A 21,336-nucleotide genomic window follows, 5' to 3' on the forward strand; every position below is an offset into this window, starting at 1 on the left:
GCGCACCAGCATCGCCACCACGGTCTTCAGGTGGGTAGTGTATAGTCTCTTGCTGTTAGCTAGACTCAGGGCTCGGGTTGGGCCAGCGCAGGTCTCAGAAGGTAGGGTCACCCCCCAATCTACGGCTCAGCATCTACAACGTTCCCAGCAGTGGTGACTTTCCCTCTACGGTGGGCACAGGGTTACTCTCCGGCTGTGTGGGGGCTGGGAGTGTTCAACTGTAGTATGGTACGTAGCGCCACATATTCTCTCGCTTGACACGCATGGTCATGCGTAGCACACCATATAGAAGGGCAGGTGAGAGTGCTTACTGCGTCATGCAATGTCCAAATGGGGTTATGATGCAGTTCCAATGCCAAATATATCCAGCCGAGCGCGATCCAGCCCGGTGTGAGGGGAGCCGCGAGGGGGACGAGAATGGTCGCGTCACTGTCCAACCTGTGTCAACAGTGTAGCCTCTGCTGCGACGTCTTGGAGTAGCGTGAGTCGTGAGCGATGCTTTGGTATGTGGCTAGAAGGCCTGTGGCATTCCCCTGTGTATCCTACAGTTCTCACCTCACTCCCGAGGCGCGCAGTTCCCCAGCACCAGTTTTGCATTATGATCGGCATTTGCGAGGTGTTTCATATGGGCGCTGCCATCTTGTCGTCCGTTTTCACGCCGTGTTCGCGTCTCAGGTAAAGATGATCTATATCGCCTATGGCGTCCCAGCACCTAACCGATTCGCCTGGCATGCATTTTCGGTTCCAGGTAGTCAAGTGATCCTCATGGAGTACCCGCCCGTGCCTTATCATACACTGGGGTCGCTGAGTTATGAATCGTTAGCCTCGCAGGGGGTCGCCATCTTGGCCGGCTGTGCGCGATGAAGTCTTCCAATTTTATAATTAAAACTCCGACTCCATGTGAAAGCGCTAGCGATGAATCACGCAGTGAGCACAGGTACCTATATCTGTGACTGAGAATTACACTTGGGGGCTCTGGCGTTGCAATACTTGCTGATCGGTCAAGCAGCGAGCGACGGGCGCCATCTTACCCGAAGTGTGCTGATTCACTCTCCGGCCCCCCGAGTCGATTTACTTCAACTTTGCCTCCGCTTTCCTGCCTCAGATCACATCCATCAGGGGCTATGCATATTCTCCTAGCAGCTAGTGGCTGGCAGTGCCGAAATAGGTTGTTGCAAACGGGAGAATTTACGCGATTCAGTGTCCGTCCGGCGGAGCGGTCTTTTCAGCCAGCCATCCCGCAGTGCGCCCTCTAGCGCCCCCCCTGCTTGAGAAAGGTTTAATCTATTTTAAAATGAATATGTTTGCTGACTTGTTTTAAACTATCCTTTGGCATGTGCATAACTATCACCCTTTAGTATTATACTGATCCTCTAACTACCCATGTACACTTTTTTTGCATGTAAAAATACCACAAACAATATACATTGCAAATACAGTATCACAGGCTGATTCAGATATTCAGTGTACAATGTCCCAATAGGTCAGTGCATCACATACAGTTGCGGAAACATCTGTAGTGTACATCAGTTCATTTTTTAACGTAACTGTAATGAATGATATGGTTAACAGTTTGAAAAGGCGGGCACTAACAGTTCCAAAGTCAAGATCTGTATCTCCTATGTGGAGAGGTGTATGCATGGCGGGCATCCGACTCCTTAGTTCTGTTATCACACACAGCGAGCACGCACACAGCATTCCAGCACTGCTGCAGTCACACACAGAAGGGGAAGTGAGTCAAGATGGGGGCAGGGGGTGAGTATTCCAGGAATGGTGTTGGGATCAGAGAATGAGGGGGGCAGAATCACGACTTACTGCCTGATACCCTCTCCCGGAGTCCTTCAGAGTAGACCTGTAACTCACATACAAGAGCATCCAATTCCTGCACGATGGGGACTCTTTGTAAGCCCCTTGCCTCCTCTCTGCACAGTGCTGTAGAGGCAGACACTCTTCCAGTTCATGGCAATTGTACGTTTAATTATAAATATAGCTAAGTCTATTAAACAGACAGTTGTGCCTCTCTGTCGATAAATCCCCAGCAATCCCGCCTCTATGGTGCTGAGATCCACTCTACCTGTGACCTCCATCAAGGTATCTAAAACCTCCATAGTGTTTTTTTTTAAATAAGGGGTGAAAAGTCCCAGTCCCTTACTCGCTGTAGATTTGAGCAGCAAAATATTCTTGTTTAGTTCCTGCCCATGACGGGGGAAACCCCTAACCCCCTAAGATGTACAAAGTTCAACAGGATTGTCTGGGCAAGGATGCTTATATAGTTTTTTTCTTGGGAAAAATTCCATTCATGCACTGGTTTTTGGTGTGAATTCTTTATGAAAGAGTAATCACTCTCTCCTCGAGAGTGAGTGGAAGAACAGCCAACACGTGTTTCCCCTCTTACATGGCCTGCCGGCCTGGGGCTTCCTCAGGGCATTTGAATAAAACAACACAAATTGACAAAGATAATTTCGCTTTCAATAGGTCCTAGGATTTTGTGTTAGGGCATAATGCCGGTCTTGGGTCTCGTCCGTATTGGAAAGTCGTGTCTTTCCAATACGTTGTTTGTGTTGTTTTATTTAAACGCCCTGAGGAAGCCCCAGGCCGGCAGGCCATGTAAGGGGGCGAAACACATGTTGGCTGTTCTTCCACTTACTCTCGAGGAGAGAGTGATTACTCTTTCATAAAGAATTCACACCAAAAACCAGTGCGTGAATGGAATTTTCTCCCGAAAAAAACAATATAACCATCCTTTCCCAGACAATCCTGTTGAACTTAAAACCGCCATAGTAAATGTGCCTCTGGACAATTCCAAAACATATGCACCATATCTGCATTGCCGAAACCGCATCGAGGGAACACAGACTCACTTCAATACATTCGGTGAGGTCAATGGGAAAACACTTTAATGTTCCTCCATTGCTGTTATTATCTTGCAAGCGTAGAGATATCAAATCATTTATTTGAATTACATTCATGACTACAGTACTTGCAAGTTCAAGAAAAAATAGTAGTTGCTCTCATGAACACGAAACATTAGCAAGCTTCCTTCAGACACCATAGTACACTCGAATCAGAAATCCATCTCAAATTTTAGTTTACTCCTTGCTTGTGGTTTTGATGAACATCTGACCTTGAGGTAATAGATTAATTGCTTTTTATCAGTGATGTTCAGTACTGAACGCACACATGTTCTAGGGATGGGTAAGCCGGCATTTGATGACCCTGCATTAAGCAACCTGTGGAGGATAGAGAAGGGCTGAGGTGGATGATGTTTCCAAGCACAGTGGTACAAATCATTGGCTCTACTCATATCATTCGCTCCCTCCCCCTTCCAGCTTGTTCACTGAAACTTCCCATAGACCTCTATCATATTAATTCTGTCCCCTAGAGTTGAGCTCCATGAGTGTAGTAGACACAGAAGAGACGAGGATGAAAGGTTAGAATGGAGAGGAAAAATAAAGAGAGGAGTAAATGATAAGGTGAGATGAAAAAAAGGAGGGGCCAGCTTAAAAGAAAGCTGAAAGAAGGATCAAAATCCTGAAAAATGAAGTGTGCACAAGAAGGAATTGTTCGAGTAGGTGCATAGGAGGTGGCCATGAGGGAGACAGATTTGAGAGGGGAAAGTGTTGGATAATATCAGTGGAAAACTGTAGACCATAAAAGAAAAGGTGATTTAGGAGCAGGTGAGGCAAATCTAGGGTATGAGTCAAGTAAGAAGTGATTGCGAGAGAGGCTCCATTTAGCTTTGCATGGCGTAGTCGGCATCTGTTATGACGTCACGGTCAACTATATAGGCGCTGCCCAGGCATGCAGACGTCAGCACTTTTCACTTTTCCATGCCAGACCCGAAGGGCCATGAAGTGACTGACTTAATTGAGTGTCATTATTAGGACCCTGAACAGGGAACAACCCTGGCCTTAACCAATAAGTTCACAGAGCAAGGAGGCATGGGTAGGTCTGTAAGGAATCTGCATCTAGATATTGTCTCTACCAGAATGTAAGCAACTTGTTCTTCAGATCAGTCCCCGTACGGTGCACACCAAGTGCAGCGAGTGAGCCTGACCACTACAAAGGGGGCTTTGGGGGGCTCTTCCCTGAAGAAACTTTGGGGAAAAGGGTGCATTCTACAACACATTTTTATTATATATTGAATTGTATTATTTTTTTTATATATTCTTTTTATTAAAAATATAATAAAAGAAAAAAACATCAGGTGACTGAATCAGTAGTTACATAATGGTCCATAGTACATATCCATACTGCAAACAATACATACTAGATGATGATCAGGGGATCATGGGGATTCCTGCGCCCTTCTCCTTCCAAACGGATCGGTGGCTCACAGATATCACCCCTGTAACTATTCCAATCAGCCCATATCTTTCCCCACTTTTGGGGGTAACCTCTGGATTGTATTAGGTTTAAAAGCATAGTAAATGATGATCTTATGGTGCACCAGGATACGACAATCTTTGTTGTGGCTCTTCCGTGATTCTGTCACTATCACTCTCCAACAGTGCCTCTCATCTCTCCATAGACACTCTGTCCATGTATTTCATTTGTTTTATAGCACCTCTCATACCAGTGTATGGTGTCAGAGCACTTTACACCACACACATACAGAGTAATGAATCATACATGTGTAAATCAGTGCATAGGTGTAGGATTCACATGTCATCCATACTGTGAGGCATTTTTTTAAAGCGCTTCGTCTGGAGAAGCACAAACTCAAGATTCAGAACATACCACAGTGGTTAGCGTTGACTTTGGATAGAAATACATTCTTACTGTTAAAACTCTTATTTAGCAGCATCAGGATAATGGAAGACTGGGAAAAAACGTAACTTACTGATTTGTACCATGTAGTTTGCATGTAGCTCTTGGATAGCAGTTCATAGCTCCCTGCGTTAGATTACGATTGTAACTCATGAACTGCACAGGAACAAACAAATCTCTGAAACAAAAGCAGTAACCCACTAAGCTATGTATATTAAATACTGTTTATTAAATGCATGATACAAGTTCTTTGCAGCAGGCATATTAACCATATGCGCTATCATCCAGAAGTCAAAGCTGCCACTGGGCAAACCTCCCATCTCTCGCCAGCAAGTTCATTATTCACCGGAGTTACCTTAACACTTTTATTGTTGCCCGAAAACTGCTGATTATGCAAAGAACTTTGCAGTGCTTTTGAAACTGCTGCCTGCGGACCCCCTCTGAATGTGTCAAGGACCCCTGGGGATCAGCGGACCACAGTTTCGGAACCGCTATTAGGGTATTAACTAACATATCAGCTGCTGAATAACCAGATCATAATAAAAAGCTTCAGTATGCTTTCTAACAGAATGGAGGATGTTAATAACATTAGTTTGTCTCTGCATCAGTTCAAGGTCTCCTGATTGTACAGAGTTCCTTGGCTTATTAGCGTTGTTTATTCCATGAATGACCCTGACATTAATACTGAAAGGAACATGACTGAATCATGTAATCATCGTTCTAGCAATAGCAAGAGGTACCAGCATCCCAAACTCGTGGAAAGGGGCAGAGATCCTGCCCGTGTACAAAAAAGGGGATAAAACTGATGCGGGAAACTATCGTCCCATCAGTCTTATCGACGCCTTACAAAAGGTAGTGGCCAGAATGCTACTAGGGAAAATCGAATCATGGATGACAGAAGCTGACATTTTGTCTCCAATGCAGGCTGGCTTTAGGGCAAACATTAGCACTGTAGACCAAATATTAAGATTTGTGATGATTTATTGGAAAACTGTGCTACTGGGGGGTGGCACGATATTCGCTGCATTTGTAGATCTCAAATCAGCGTTTGATTTGGTCCCCAGAGGGAAGATGTGGGCTGCTTTGAGAAGGATGGGTGTTCCATCTGCGCTACTTGAACTGACCATCAGATTGCACGAGGGGAACTTCGCTAGAGTGAGATGGGGTCGTCAGGGCCAGGTTACTGAATCCTTCCCCGTGACTCGTGGAGTGAGACAGGGCTGTGTCCTGGCCCCCACTCTCTTTATACTCTTTATTAATCAGGTGGTTAAGTTCCTGTCAGCTATCCCTACCGACGCCCCATCATTGGGTGGGACCAAATTTCCCCTTTTAATTTTCGCAGACGACACACTTATACTGGCCAAAACACAGAAGGGTCTACAGGCAGCTATAAATAAATTTGTGGACTTCTGTAACGAGAATGATTTAGAAATTAATATTAATAAGACCAAATTCATGGTGTTGACAAAGAAAAAACCATTGAGGGGCCATGTCACGATGAACGGGTCTAGCTTGGAGCAGGTTGAAGTAATGACATACCTTGGTGTAACAATGGATTACAGGCTACGCTGGAAAGAGCAAATAGCGGCGCTTAGTCTGAAATTTGCTCGTTTGTCCGGCTGTTTAGTGAAGGAGCAGCGGTGTTCTTTGACTAAAAGAGTTTTGCCCGCTCTTAAAATTTACAATGCTAAAATCAGATCAGCAATATTATATGGGGCTGATATTTGGGGTAGTGTGGATTTGGCTGTCCTTGACAGGATCCAGAACAAATTTCTCCGTAATTTAGTTAATCTTCCTTCCTCAACACCTGTATTACCACTCCTGATGGACATGGGCTTTTATTCTATAAAACATCAAGCTCAGTACAGGATGGTGGCGTTATGGAGACGCATTTGGTCTACCCCGGATCTTGCCATGTTTGCTCAAGAATTACAGGACGTTAGAAAGCAACCAGGGGCAGCTGAAATATTATGGTTTAAGTTAATCAGAAATACTCTCACTGGAATGGGCCTTCCCCTGTTATGGTCAGATCCGGGCTCCCATATCTTTCCCTCAAAGAAAGATTTTAAACTACTCTTTTGGTCCATGGTGAAAGAAGAACACGTTGCTCTCTCGGAGAAACCGAATCTGACTGGCCTGTTTCTGCTTTTCAAAGCAGTTCCTCATACTGAGACCTACTGGGATGTAATTCCTAAAACCTTAGACAGGAAACTCTACCACCAGTTTCGTCTAGGTACACTGCCACTAAGGGATTTCACTAGTGGCTGGTTGAAATCGGAGTCATCCCTCTGTCCTTGCTGTATTGGACACAAAGAAACAATAGGTCACTTTTTGTTTGTATGTACTGCTTACTATGAACCACGCCATAAGTGGTTAAAGCCCATCTGTAACAGATTAAAGACCAGGGTGAGCAAGGAAGCTTTATTTATCTTAAAAACTAACACTTCCGAATGGCTATCCATTGGACTAGCAAAATTCCTTGGATGGGCCTGGTTAATAAGGATCAAGTCAGTTCGCAGTACTCATAGTTTAATTTCAACCTGAAATACCATAGAGCATGTTAATTTATCATCTTTCGACCAGTATTGTCGTTGTGTTTATAATCAAATGTAAGGAAAAATCACTTTTTCTCAGTTGTCTTTATATGTATATTTAATTGTGGTTTTTAACTAAATTCTTTTGTCTAATTATAAATATTAATGACTATGTTATTTTGATTGTATGTAAATATTTTGTCTTTTATGAAGAAATTTCGAAAATAAAGACGTTAAAAACTGAAACTGTAATCATCGTTCTTCTTATTTCAGAGGTTCCAGACCTTTTGTAGTAGCTGTGGACGATATAATGTTTCAGAGACCCGTTGAAATTGGATCATTATTATTCCTCGCATCTCAGGTAAAAAAAAAACAATGATGTGTTGTTAAATATCTTCTGTGAATGCCACAGTTAAAATTGGAATAATTCAGAGAACAGCTAACCTACAAATAGCCTCATTCCGAGGTTCCCTTTAATTGAAAGTAAACTGGTAACAATAGTTACTGGCCCCTTCTAAATTCCGAAATCCACTGCAACTTCGCAAATATATAGTGTTTTACTTTGAAACTCAACATGCTAAAAAGAGGTGGCATTCCTGGGTAAAATACCAAGGAAAGAGAGGAAATGCCAGGAAACAGAATTACCGATGTATCTGGTAATTCTTCATTTCAATGGCAAATCACAAGTTCCTGCTTGCAATCCATATTAACCCGCCTTTCCCACAAGATACCAGTACCCCAAATATTGGTCAAATTGAGGGAGCGGTCATAGTGACAAAGATAAAGAAGACTTCTCATTAAGGTCCTTAATGCAGGTCCATGTCAACTAAACCATTTCAAAATAATGTTTTTTAAGTCTTAGTTTCAAATATTTCTTTTCAGCTTGCGCCTGGACATATTGTAATTTGACATTAAATAAATGTTTGACCATTTCCTTTTAATCAAAGGTAATTGATAGCAAATGCATGACCCTAAACTACTGTGTTGCCCTCTTTAGGTTTCGTCTGCGATGGCTGCGCATGTGCAGTCTCGCTGGCGAGATCTTATGACTTTGAGGAGCTTTCACCAGCGGGCTTTAAGCCACGCTCCTCTTTGCCATTGTCCGGCGTCACCGTTTATGCTAAACGGTGGCCAGCCATTGGGAAAGAGCACTTTGTGACATACAGGGCCGGACTGGTGCTTTCGGGCACCGGGCAATCCCCCGGTCGGCTGGAGGGGGTGGGGGGCCGATTTTGGATCAGGGGGCCGGTTTTGAAAGTGAGGGGCCGATTTTCGGTCCGACCCGAGTCTTAGTCTCCGTCTGTCTCCAAGTTCCCTTCAAGCAGCAGGCCTGCGCGCCGCCAATACTGCAGCAGCAACAAGCCTGTGACCGGCGGTGTGTTTGCACACTGTAACTTAGTGCAACCATCTAAAAAAAAGCGGAAGCGTTTCCAGGAGGGAGGAGGGAGGTGCCTGTGCGCAGCGCGCAATCATGCCCTGCCTCCTCCGGCGCGTCTGCGCGCCGCCGCCTAGGGTGCAACTGATGTTCCCGCATGCGCATTGCACAGTGGGTGCGCATTGCACAGTGGGCAATTAAAACTGCGCAGACAGTCAGTGTGCCCTACAGCCAGGTTGCAGGCAGCCATCATCAGAACAGACGTCACGAGAGCCAGCCAGGAGAGGACCGGAGCGGCCACCATAATTTAATTATTGTACTTTGGTGGCTAGGCCGCTCGCTGCCCTGCCACCCGGCTGCCCACGGCCGCCCCTGGAAGTAGCCCTCGGCCGCCCTACTCCTGTGGCTGCCAGTGCCACCAGCCGACGGCGGCCCGACGACCCGCCGTGTCCGTGACCGTGAGTAAGGGTATTTTTATCATTCAAAATACATTCATTCATAATCAGAATCATTAGCACAAACACTGAAGTTGGCGGGTCTGGCGTCGCGCAGTGGTGGTGGTGGTCTGGACGGAGGGACCAGGCCTGAGCCAGGCATGTGATGCACTGCACACTTTTAAAGCTCTGGACTGGGGCCCGCGTCGGACTGCAGAGTAGGATGATGTTAGAGGGCCCACGTGTTTACACAGCGCCCGCCCTGCTTTAACTAGTCTGTGAATCAGATCCGGGCCGGCACAGCCAGGCTTTTGAACACGAGACACGAGTTATGCTGCGGAGGTCACTTTGACATGCCACGTGACGTGACGTTTTTCGCCACATTTTGTTAACGTTTTACTTCATTATTTTGGTATGTTTAAAGTTGTTAACACTGTCTAGGCATTAGTTGCAACTTGCACCTCATTAGTACCAGTTTAACACCCAACAACCTTTGCAAAGGGCCTTCCACTACCAACACGTGTTGCTGCTGCACCAGGAGGAAGCATTTCGGACCACAGAGACACAGTGCTTGAAGACAATGTCACAGGAGCTTAACTTAGGCCATTCTTCTGAATTGGTGGTGATGGTGTGCTTATGTGGACACACCTGCTGCAGTTGGTGAATAAGACGAACCTCAAAATTGGCATATCGTGGGTAGAACAATTTAATCAGGGATGGGTGTGTGTGCTGTTGAAATGTATTTGCATACGTTAAATAAAACCATTGCACTACAATAAAATAAAAATTAAAAAGGAACCATTGTTCGTGACATTTAAAAGTTCATATAAGTGCAATTGTTTTGTGCCGTCATATGACTCGGGGCAGTTGTCGCTCTTGTTTCACTGCGACCGGTCCCATGGGGGAGTGCCACCCATCTGGCTCTTCGCTTTTCCAGATCTTGTTTCCTTTCCGTTCTCCTCGTGGGTACTAGTTCTCTCGTAAAGTGCTTGGGCTTTGCAGCTTTATTGGAAATTATAACAGATTTTTTGTGGGTTATGGTGCAAATGTTATGTGCCGTCATGCGACCCAGTGGCTTGTTCTGATAATTACTTTGCTCTGCTTTCGGCCCCGGAGGAGAATGACACCTGTCTGGCTCGTCGATTTTCAAATCTTCCTTCATTCCTGTCCTCCTCAAACACCACGTTTACTGTCGTTGGTATTAGGGATGGGGTTATGTCCTAATATCAAGTTAAGGGCCCAGTCCCGAGTAAAACATTAATCTTGTTTTGGCTGAAAACTCTAAGGGGCGGGATTAAAAGTTTCTAGGTTTTACCTCGCCCATCATTGCAAGTTATGGTAAAACCCAGACAGAGTTCTGCCTTTTAAAAGCAGGTTAAATTCATGCTGTGTAAATGGGAAAGTATGAGGAGACACAGGCAGTACTTTAATATTTTTATGTTATTCCTTATTACCAGGTCAAACACAGAACTGCACCGAAATGGTGGAGTCATAACACACTGAAATAGCAAATTGGGATACAGACTTGAGACTTACCATCCCATTATTACTGCTCAAATCGTGGTTAGCCCCTATATGGGAAACGCCTTGTTTACGTGCGCTAAAAGCTTTCAGAATTGGGCCCACAGGAAACAATATAAATATGTTTTCATCACAGTGACTGTGTATGTGAAACAATCACATATTGTATGCATGCCAGCACGTTTTAATAAATTCCGCATGCTGCATTATTGAAAGTCTCGACTTTCAGGCTGGCGAGTGCCCAAGCTGACAAACCAAACTTGAGGCTGGCAGTGGAACGCAATTCTGACACAGTATAATCTGCCCTTAATCACTCTCAGTTCATTCTTTCACCAGGGCATGACGTTAGAGAGCACTGGTCTGCCTCTTACTGACTGGCATAAGGTCAAGAACTTAAAGCATCTCAGGGCACAGAGCCTTTAATGAGGGTGGCACTCTGCCCCCAAAGAAAAGCCCCTTGTAACTCTTTGGAGTTTATGCACCAAATGCAGCCAGGGACATTCTCTATTTCTGAGGAAACCCTCAGAAATCAACTCGTGATTCTACTGGTTACTCTGTGGGTGGGAAGTAATACCAGGCCGAATAGCAGCCATCTTGGATTTTGTTCCACAGTTTCTGATGCAAAGGCTATTGCAGCGTTTCACTGTGGACTGTGGACTGTGACTGGTTGGGCACCAGGTTAATTAGTTGCTCTTGCTGATGTTAGACGGACCGAGAGTCCAACAAAACGGAGCCGTTCAAACAGAATAGCCCACTAAAAGGTAGAAGATTGGCTATATTTTTGAAGACAAGGGGCCTGATTGAAACACTTGAGAAGGAGGCGTATTACTGTTGCTGTCTCTCCTGGGTCCTGAATAAGAGGTGCTTTACATAATAGGCAGTGTCTGTGATTATTTGACAATTTGTTTTCGCTTGTAAATTGGAAAGGACTATGAAGTGTAGGCTGTTGCTGACCTCAGCACAGTGAAATGCAGAGTAGTGTTCCAGACTGAAAGACAAAGAGTCTCATAGCTTGTCCATGGCGAGCACGGATCTCCGAGCAATAAGGCAGCGCATGCTCAGAGCGGAAAGTCTGTCAGAAACTTTAGGAAGGGCCTTTTTTTACCCACCGCCCATTTCCACCACCACCACCACCCCTCATAGTCAATGCCAGCCGCGACTGCATACCACAGTACCACACTGAACAGAAGGGAGGACTGGGCAAGGGAAATACCATTACGATAATGTTATAGAATAAAGTGTTGGATTATTTTAAATGACACGTGTGCACAGAAGACAATAAGGACTGTGGCATGTGAGTTAGGATCTTTAAAATGTGCCAGAGCAACATATAGTCTTAGATAGCAGCTTCAAAGACCCATATGTATCTAGATATACAGGCGTAAGCATCGGTGGCTGAGTAGAACGGCAGGCCTTTCAATGGGAGACGTGTGCTCCGTGTTCTATGAAGTACAAATTCTAATTCTTAGAGGTGTGGGACGTATGATGGGATATAACATTCTGTGTTTTGTGATTGTTGTTGGGGGGTTCATTTTTGGAATTAATGGAACTGGTTTTCTGAGGCTAGATTTGGTGGTGGGAGACATTTTAAAAAGAGAGGGCAGGTCATTTTAAGAAGTGACGCTTCCGCTGGGTTCAGCACAAGGTGGCACCGATCAGCTATGAAGGCTTAGAAAGAACTGCTCCAAGGTTTAAAATACTATGTCCAAGCCAGAAGTGGAGGAATGGGCGGTGGAATGTAAAGGTCCAACCAAGACTTGATGTTTAAAAAGAAGAGCGATTCATGTGGCAGCGTTTAAGGTCACAGATAGTTAATAATGTGTGCATGTGAAATGTGCAGTGTCGCAATAACTTAAGATTTAAAAGCACCTGCTGCAGAGTTCCTTGTGTGTCCAGCTTTCGGCAACAATACAATTGAAAAGATAACTCTTGTGATTAATGTTCCTGCTAGAGAGAGAGATCGATCAGGAGTTGTATCTAGTGACAGTCTTGACTCGCCTCAAAGTAGCGCTGATGGTTAATGTGCCTGCTGGAAAGAACAGATCTGTATTAGATGTTATATCCCTGTATTTCTGTCTCCCCTCTCTCTTTCTCCCTCTCCTCTCTCTCTCTCCACCTCCTTCTCTCTTACCTCTCCCCCTCCCTCTGTCTATCTCTTTCCATCCCTCTCTATCTCTTTCCATCCCTCTCCCCATCTTTCTCTCATTCCACTCCTTCCTCTCTCTCATTCTCTTCCTCTGTTTCCCCCTCTACTTCTCCCTTTCTCTTCTTCTGTCTCCCTCCCCTCCCCTCCCCTCCCCACGTAAGAAGCATAGCCAGATCTATTGCTGCAACTCAAGCTAAATCCGGGCAAGACGGAATTAGTCTTGTTCGGCAATAGTCAATCATTTTGGGGCCCTCATTACTGGCCTTCTAAATTAGGTCCTCCACCTGTCCCCTCTAAATCAGTCAAAAGCCTAGGGGTACTCATTGACAGCGAGCTCTCCTTAAAACCTCAGGTCAACTCTGTTGTGTCCACCTGCTTTTTTCTACTGCGGAAAATTAGAAAGATCTGTCAGATGCTCACTCAATCAGCACTGACCCAGGTAGTCAGAGCACTGGTGCTGTCTCAATTAGACTACGCCAACGCCATCTATCTCGGCCTCCCTGTCACACTCAGTAGACGTCTGCAGATGGCACAAAATCAGGCGGCTAGACTGATACACCGCCTCCTGCGATGGCAGTCAGCCAGACCTCTGCTGAGGCAACTTCATTGGCTCCCTATTCAACACCGTGTCACCTTCAAATTGGCCTGCATAGTCTTCAAATCTCTTCACACTCGTAGTCCTAAGTTCATTCAGAAACTTCTTCTTAGATATACCCCCTCCCGTAGCCTCCGGTCTGCTTCTCATACCCTTTTGATCACTCCTCGTTATAAGCTAGCACGCAAGGGAGGCCGCAGGTTCGCCACCCTTGCACCCAAGCTGTGGAATTCTCTTCCCTTGGAAATTCGTTCTTGTACCTCTCTTCTTCCATTCAGGAAGCTATTAAAGACATGGCTGTTTACCCAAGCGATGGCCTAGTGTAGGATGGTCCCCTCAGTAGTGTTTGCGTCCTGTTGGTTAGCGCCATGAAACCCTTGGGTGTGCGAGCGCTTTATAAAACTTTGATAAGATAAGTGCTTGTTCATGCGCCGGACGGGGGCTGGCTAGCTACGCGCCGGACGGGGGCTGGTCTGGCAAAATTTGCCTGGGCTGCTTTTAGTTCCCAGTCCGGCCCTGGTGACATACAGTTTTCTCTGTTTGAGCTGTCCTACTTGGACGAGTTCACTTGACTTATTGCTGTCACAAAAGGATTCTTATCTTTATGTGGCCATGTGTTTCAAACACATGTCCCCATAAAGATAAGCTCCGACGCAATCCTCTTTTTTTTTTTCGTAGTGTGTGTGTTTTTCTTGCAGCAGAGCTGTCTCTGCACACGCGCTGTTTAGGTATGCGAGAGGTAGCTGTCTGGTTCTTAATATGTTTGTGGAATGTTTCCATCCACGACACTGGGGACTGCAACAGTAATTTAGACAGGATCACACAAATTGATCTCTTGTGAGCTGGAATTAGAACGCGTCAGCTGGTTACACGGTGCATTTTTTAAAGCCTCAAGCGCATCTGTGATATTGGTCTGACTCTGCAAACCCCCTCGCTCTGCAGTGCAGGTTTGATGCACCCCGCCTCCTCATTCGACGGTTTTGGGGTGAACACGTCACAGGGTAGAGACCTTTTCATTTTGCTGAATGTTTCCGTCCTCGGCACTGGGGACTTTTGTGTGTCTGTGTCTTTTTTTAAACACACGTAGTCTAGGACGCAGCATTCCCAGCACCACGGCGAAGACACACAGCTCACTCCGGTCCTCTCCCCTCACCACGGCACCCACAGAAAGCAGGGTTTCTGCTCACGTAGGACTTTACAAAAAAAATCTTCCTAATCGGGTGTCATGTAGACTTTTTCGGAGTGTCACGTGTTTTACCTACAGAGCATTTAGCAAGAAGGGGTATTTAGCTGCCAATCAGCACACACTTGTTTTTATGTGCAGTTTTATACAGCGCAAAGTCGACCCGAAGGTATTGGAGTGCTTTCCAGTGGGCGAGGCAATGAAGGTATAATACAGCAGGAGGACACTGCCGCCTCTCGCCGCTCAAGCCTTGTCATGGGACAAACCTGCAATTAATGTGTGTGACACTGTGTGTATGTGTGACACTGTGTGTGTGTGAGAGACACTGTGTGTGTGTGTGTGAGAGACACTGTGTGTGTGTGTGTGAGAGACACTGTGTGTGTGAGACAGTGTGCGTGTGTGAGACACTGTGTGTGTGTGTGTGTGTGAGACACTGTGTGTGTGACTGTGTGTGTGAGACTGTGTGTGTGTGACACTGTGTGTGTGAGACACTGTGTTTTTGTAAGACACTGTGTGTGAGACACTGTGAGACTGTGTGTGAGACACTGTGTGTGTGAGACACTGTGAGAGGGACACTGTGTGTGAGACGCTGTCTGTGTGTGTGACAGACACTGTGAGTGTGAAACATTGTGTGTGAGACGCTGTGTGTTTGTGACACTGTGTGTGACACTGTGTGTGTGTGAGACACTGTGTGAGACACTGTGTGTGTGTGAGAGACACTGTGTGTGTGTGTGACACTGTGTTTGTGTGTGACACTGTGTGTGTGTGATACACTGGGTGACACTGTGTGTGACACTGACACACACTGTGTGTGTGTGAAATACTCTACCCACTCTCTACTCACTCTCTCCTACTCACTCTACTACTCACTCTCTACTAATCTACTCTCTACTACTCACTCTCTACTACTCACTCTCTACTACTCACTACTCGATAACTACTCACTCTCTACTACTCATTCTACTACTCATTCTACTACTCATTCTACTACTCATTCTACTACTCATTCTACTACTCATTCTACTACTCATTCTACTACTCATTCTACTACTCATTCTCTACTCACTCTCTACTACTCACTCTACTACTCACTCTCTACTACTCACTCTCTACTACTCACAATCTACTTCTCTCTACTACTCTCTACTAACTCTACTACTCTCTCTACTAGTCACTCTACTACTCTACTACTCACTCTCTACTACTCTACTCATTCTCTAGTACTCACTATCTACTACTCTCTACTACTCACTCTACTACTCACTCTACTACTCTCTACTCACTCTACTACTCTTTTACCCCCGCTCTACTACTCACTCTATACTACTCACTCTACTACTCTCTACTACTCACTCTCTGCTCTCTACTACTCACTCTACTCTCCACCTCTTACCTCTCTACCTACCTCTCGCTCTACCTCCTTCTACTACTCTCTTTTCTCTTTTCTCTACCTCTCTACACGCACACATGCGCACATATCTATCTATATATATATTCACTGAAAAAACCATAGGTTATAGACCATATATAGTTAGGAATTAGCATTTAAAAAACCTTATTTTACTCACACAAAACCATTGAAATTCCATATATAGTTAGTTGCACTAACTATATATCGCGCACCCGCAATCCACTGCTGATGATGTCACATATTACATCATTCATGACATGGTCAGTGACATCACTGATGACATCACTGATGACAACATCCAGTGATTATGTGTTTCTGTAAAGTTTAAATATGTTTTACATATTGAAGAATGAGTGGATGTATAAGTGTCTGAATGAAGGTTTTAGTAGGTGCGTGATTGACTGTATGAGTGAGTGATTAAATGCGTCTTACTGAATGCACGGGTTAGTGACTAAACTGTCTGAAAGTGTGCATCAGTATGTCTGTTGTTGTGCAAGCTGCTGCATGTGTTGATCAGTAGCTATATAAGTAGCTATATGGGTTATTGATTGGTTGCACAAGTATTTGTATGGGAGACTGAGTGTGTGTATGGCTGGCTGGGAGGTGTGTGACTCTGTGCAGATCAATGTGTACGTGTATCAGTGATTCTATAAGAGAGTAACTATGTGTTAGTATATGTTTCAAAAATGTAAGGTGTTCTGTGTTTAACTGTATAGATGAGAAAATGGAAGTGTGATTGATTCTTTTCAGGACTGACTAGGTGTGTGAGTAACTCCATGGATGAGTGGCAGAGTGTGAGTGTCTGTATAGGTGTATGAGTGCATATGATAGTGTTGTAAAGATGAGTGATTGTATGTATGAATGATTATATGAGTGAATGTGTGTGTAGACATAGGAATCAGTGAGTGCGTATGTAGTAACTAGTATTGGTGTGTCAATGGTTTCAAAAATGATACTCTCTATTTAACACTGGGTGTAACGGAGGTTATATTAGAGTGTGAGGAGATGCATTGTATTATCACATGAATGATATCATCAGTGATGTGATCATTGATGTCAAGTGAGATGTCATCAGTGATGTCATTTGAGATGTCATCAGTGATGTCATCAGTGATGTCACTGACCATGTCATGAATGATGTAATATGTGACATCATCAGCAGTGGATTGCGGGTGCGCGATATATAGTTAGTGCAACTAACTATATATGGAATTTCAATGGTTTTGTGTGAGTAAAATAAGGTTTTTTAAATGCTAATTCCTAACTATATATGGTCTATAACCTATGGTTTTTTCAGTGAATTTTCAAGGTTTTGTAAATGCTAATTCCTAACTATATATGGTCTATAACCTATGGTTTTTTCAGTGAATTTCATTGGTTTTTTAACAGCTAATATCTGTAGCTGTAAAATGTATTCTTCTTTAAATCCAAAAATATATTTTATATGTTTATTAATAACTTTTTTTTAAAATATTTTTTTTTCTTCGTTCCCGCTTCGCGAATCGGGAAGCTTCCCGTTAGCTGACCTTGATGCCGCGAAATAGACCGCGAGCCGGTAAACGTTTCTTTACCGCAACTGCCGCGTTAGAAAACAACATCGTGACGCCTCCCGTCCGCATGACGTTTCGCGTTGTCGCGTGATACGTCATATGACGTGCTACGTTAGCGAACTGGTACGCTTACCGAGTCGCAAAGCGCAGGTTTCTGGAAGCAAACCGGGAGGCCCTGCAAAGCGCGTAACGTAAACACAGCAGGTCATGTGACGTGGTAATAACACTTTTCATTGGTTCATTTCACTTTTGGTTTCCTAATGATGTAAGACTAGGTCATATAATCTAAAATGAACACTTTTCATTGGTTGAGAACTATTGTTTTTCCCAAATGATGAAAATCCCTCCTTCTTTCCTCACTCTGACTTTCATCATTGTGAGAGAAAGACCCTTTGTTACCAGTGAGCAATGGCTTCTTTAGTAGCTTCAGCTGGTGCTTCCCCACCACCTCCACCACATCCAAGGAAGAGTGGACCACCTGCTAAAGTTATAATTCAGCAAGAAGAGGAAGAAGAGGAACAGGACGACGAGCACGAAGAGAGGCACTTTTTGCCTGAGGAGCCCAGGACGTCTCACCGGAAAGAAAACTTCATTTGGCAATTTTTTAAAATTCCCAAAGGTCAGAAAAAAGTAAATGCAAGATACGTAACTTGCCTTATATGTCAAGATAGACTGTCCAGAGGGACCGACAAAAAATACAGTTTCGGAAACTACACAATGCATCGCCATATGACTAGGTGGCATCCTAACAACTACAGTGCTGCACAGTTTCGTAACGACCTAGATAATCTCCCTATTATGGCCAGAAGATCTGTTGTACCGGAAGTAACGGGACCAGAGGGCAGGGAGATGGTGCCAAATATACAAACGAGATTTCGTGAAGTAAAACAAGTCTGCGTACATTGCAGTGGATTCATTTGCTACGGAGAAAGTAGCATCACTCTGATCAACAGAGCTATTGACAATCATGCTCATGTTTGTCCGAAACGCCCCAAACAATAAATTCTTTTTTTTTCTTTTGTTGCTCCTGTTGAGCCCTTTACAATGAATCGTTTTCGTTGCCCCCTCCGAAAAAAAACAAAAAAAAGTAAAAAAATGTTCAGAAAAAAAATAAAAAAAATATAAAACAACAAAAACAATAAAAAAAAAGTTCTTTTCAGAACTACCTCCCCGTTATTAAAAAATTGGTACAATATTTGGAACTGTGCCAACCTCTATTTCTCTTAGTTCGCTTCCCAGTTCGCTCCCCGGTACGCGAACCGGAAGCGAAGCAAAAAAATTTAAAAAAAAAAAAGAACAGTAAGTATAAGGGAAGGAAACAGACAGTTATGTTAAAAGAAAGACAGTTATAGGGGAGTAAACTAGAGATACTATTACCCGTAATCCACTGCTGATGATGTCACATATTACATCATTCATGACATGCTCAGTGACATCATCAGCAGAGGATTGCGGGTAACAGTATCCCTAGTTTATTCCCTATAGCTGTGTTTCTTTTAACATAACTGTCTGTTTCCTTCCCTTATACTTACTGTTCTTTTAAAAAAAAAAAAATTTAGATCAGTCAGAAACAGGGAAAGTAATGAAATATAAAAGACTACGTAGAATATGAGCACTGTATGCAACAACTTTGACACTTACAGAAGCCTCACCTTCTCCATGCCTCCTACACAGTTCTACATGTACATCATAAATGCAAACAGAACAGAATTAATTATACATGTTAAATGGTTTATTTTTGCTGTTCTCAGAATGTATCAAATTTCACTAAAACAGTGACTTGAAGGTATTCATCATATAACAGCGGGGAAAAAAAAACACAATCAAAATGATTGTGTTTAAAAAACCCATACAACATAACAAATCAGAATTCAGAACTCCTTAAAGTTAACTTACTTTCCATGACGGCCAAGGATGTCCTATGAACAGCTTACACTCTGTTGTGCTGTTATTACTTTCAACCCGCCACTTTCTGAAAGAAAACCTCCATCGTTTTCAAAAACATGTTACATACAATAAATGACTTCTCGCTCTCTACCACACGTTTCCACAAGGCCAAATCGTGTCTGAGCCATTTATAACTCTTAGAATTCTTTTAAGCCAATCCCGTCATGTTGTATTTCCGCAACTTTCACAATTAAAATGTTGAAGATCATTTTCACAATCCTGGACTAGTAATATCTTCCCCTTCTTGCTCAATCATGTTCTACATTTCCTATCACACTGATACTGCTTACTATGAAGCAGACTTACACTACCTTTATGACTAGTACAATTATTTAATTCTCTACATCACTTTTAATGACAAAGCAATGTAAAACAGTAGACAGCATTGCAGACTTACATTCCCTCTACTCCATGTTTTGATTGGCTGCTTCAATTAGCTTATAAAAAGAAACAGTTTTTCTGAACTCATTCAAAGTGCACGTATTTCTCCATGACGTCCAGTGTTATGGTAAGAAGTTATGTCTCTGTACTACACTTATCCTCAAGGCCAAATCGTGTAGGAGCCATTAGAACTTCTTGAAATTCCTCAGAGCACATCCCGAGATTCTTTCCCTAAAATTTTGGTTTTAAAAACACCAGGTAAGAGTTTTTAAGGTCATACGGCAATTTTTTTAAAAAAATTAAAACAGAATCATTGCAGAATGACCAGCCATTTCTACACTTTAAATAAGCTGTATAATGTCCTGATGTTATTGAAGGACCATCATGATATATAATTGCTACAGTTACAAAAGTCCTTCCTGATATTGACAACTGTGAAGCCACAAAATTTTTAATTAAAGTTGTCAATTTTGTTCCATCAGGCCTACATCGTTGGAACATTAAAATGACATACTGGCCATATGTTCGTATAAATAATGTGGACATCATTTCAGATTTACATTGGCTACACTCCATGTTGTGATCAGCTGCTTTTACTAGCTTATTAAAAGAGACTGATTTACTGTCTGGCAAAGTTAAATATATAAATCTTTCTGAGTCTACACTAGTAGTACTTGATACCCTACAGTTCTCGCAGTCATGCTGCCATTGATAAGAAAGCCCAAACAGGTGATCTACATCTACACCTTCATCATGCAATACATCAAGCATATACATTAAAAACTCCTGACAATCTTGCTGACTATTTTGAGAGAATTGTGTTTGGCCTGAACATCTGTCTAACAGATTTCGAATTTCAGACACACTTTCTATGTTTGTTCTATCAGTGCTACATTTCTCTAACACAGAATTTAACAAACTGCAAAATCTTTGATCAGAATTGACCACAATCTCTTCTTTTACATTTTCTAGAGAAAACAAAACATTAACCACTACATTAGCATAGCAGTTGACACCAGAACTGTTTTCAAATTGAAAACCAACAACATCTTCAACAGAATCCTTTTTGTTTCTGCTTATAATTTCAGGTTCATCAACTTTTCGTCTTTTTGCTACAACCTCCCCAGTATTGGTCACATTTCTTCGTTTCCGGCCTACCACACGTTTCTCAAACAAAGGATACTGAGGCAAATGTGGCGCATACTCTCTTCTTAACCTATTGTATTCCTTAACACAATCTAGATCCGCACAAATGTTTGTGACATCACACTCAATCAAGTACAATCCCGATAAAGTTCTAACTCGTGACAATGCCACATATGCCATACCCTCCTTGAACACAGAACTGCCAATATTCACCAATGCACAGTCTACACTTAAACCTTGCGATTTATGGATTGTCACCGCATATGCCAAGCAAACAGGAAACTGCTTACGACGAACATATAAGTCTTTTACAAGCAAAAATCTAGCAGAACAACGAGCAATT

General features: G+C 43.4%; 1 protein-coding gene across 2 annotated transcripts in view; it reads left to right on the top strand.

The window, feature by feature from the left end:
* ACOT9 (acyl-CoA thioesterase 9) overlaps positions 1 to 21,336 on the top strand; it is a 597,782-nt gene that overhangs the window by 456,743 nt on the left and 119,703 nt on the right. For both annotated transcript variants that reach the window (XM_078657838.1, XM_078657840.1), the window contains one exon: positions 7,578 to 7,665. In XM_078657838.1, the coding sequence (XP_078513964.1) occupies positions 7,578 to 7,665 (88 nt within the window). The remainder of the gene's footprint in view (positions 1 to 7,577; positions 7,666 to 21,336) is intronic.

The sequence above is a fragment of the Lissotriton helveticus genome, chromosome 8 (genome assembly GCF_964261635.1).
Source record: "Lissotriton helveticus chromosome 8, aLisHel1.1, whole genome shotgun sequence".
Lineage (NCBI taxonomy): Eukaryota > Metazoa > Chordata > Amphibia > Caudata > Salamandridae > Lissotriton > Lissotriton helveticus.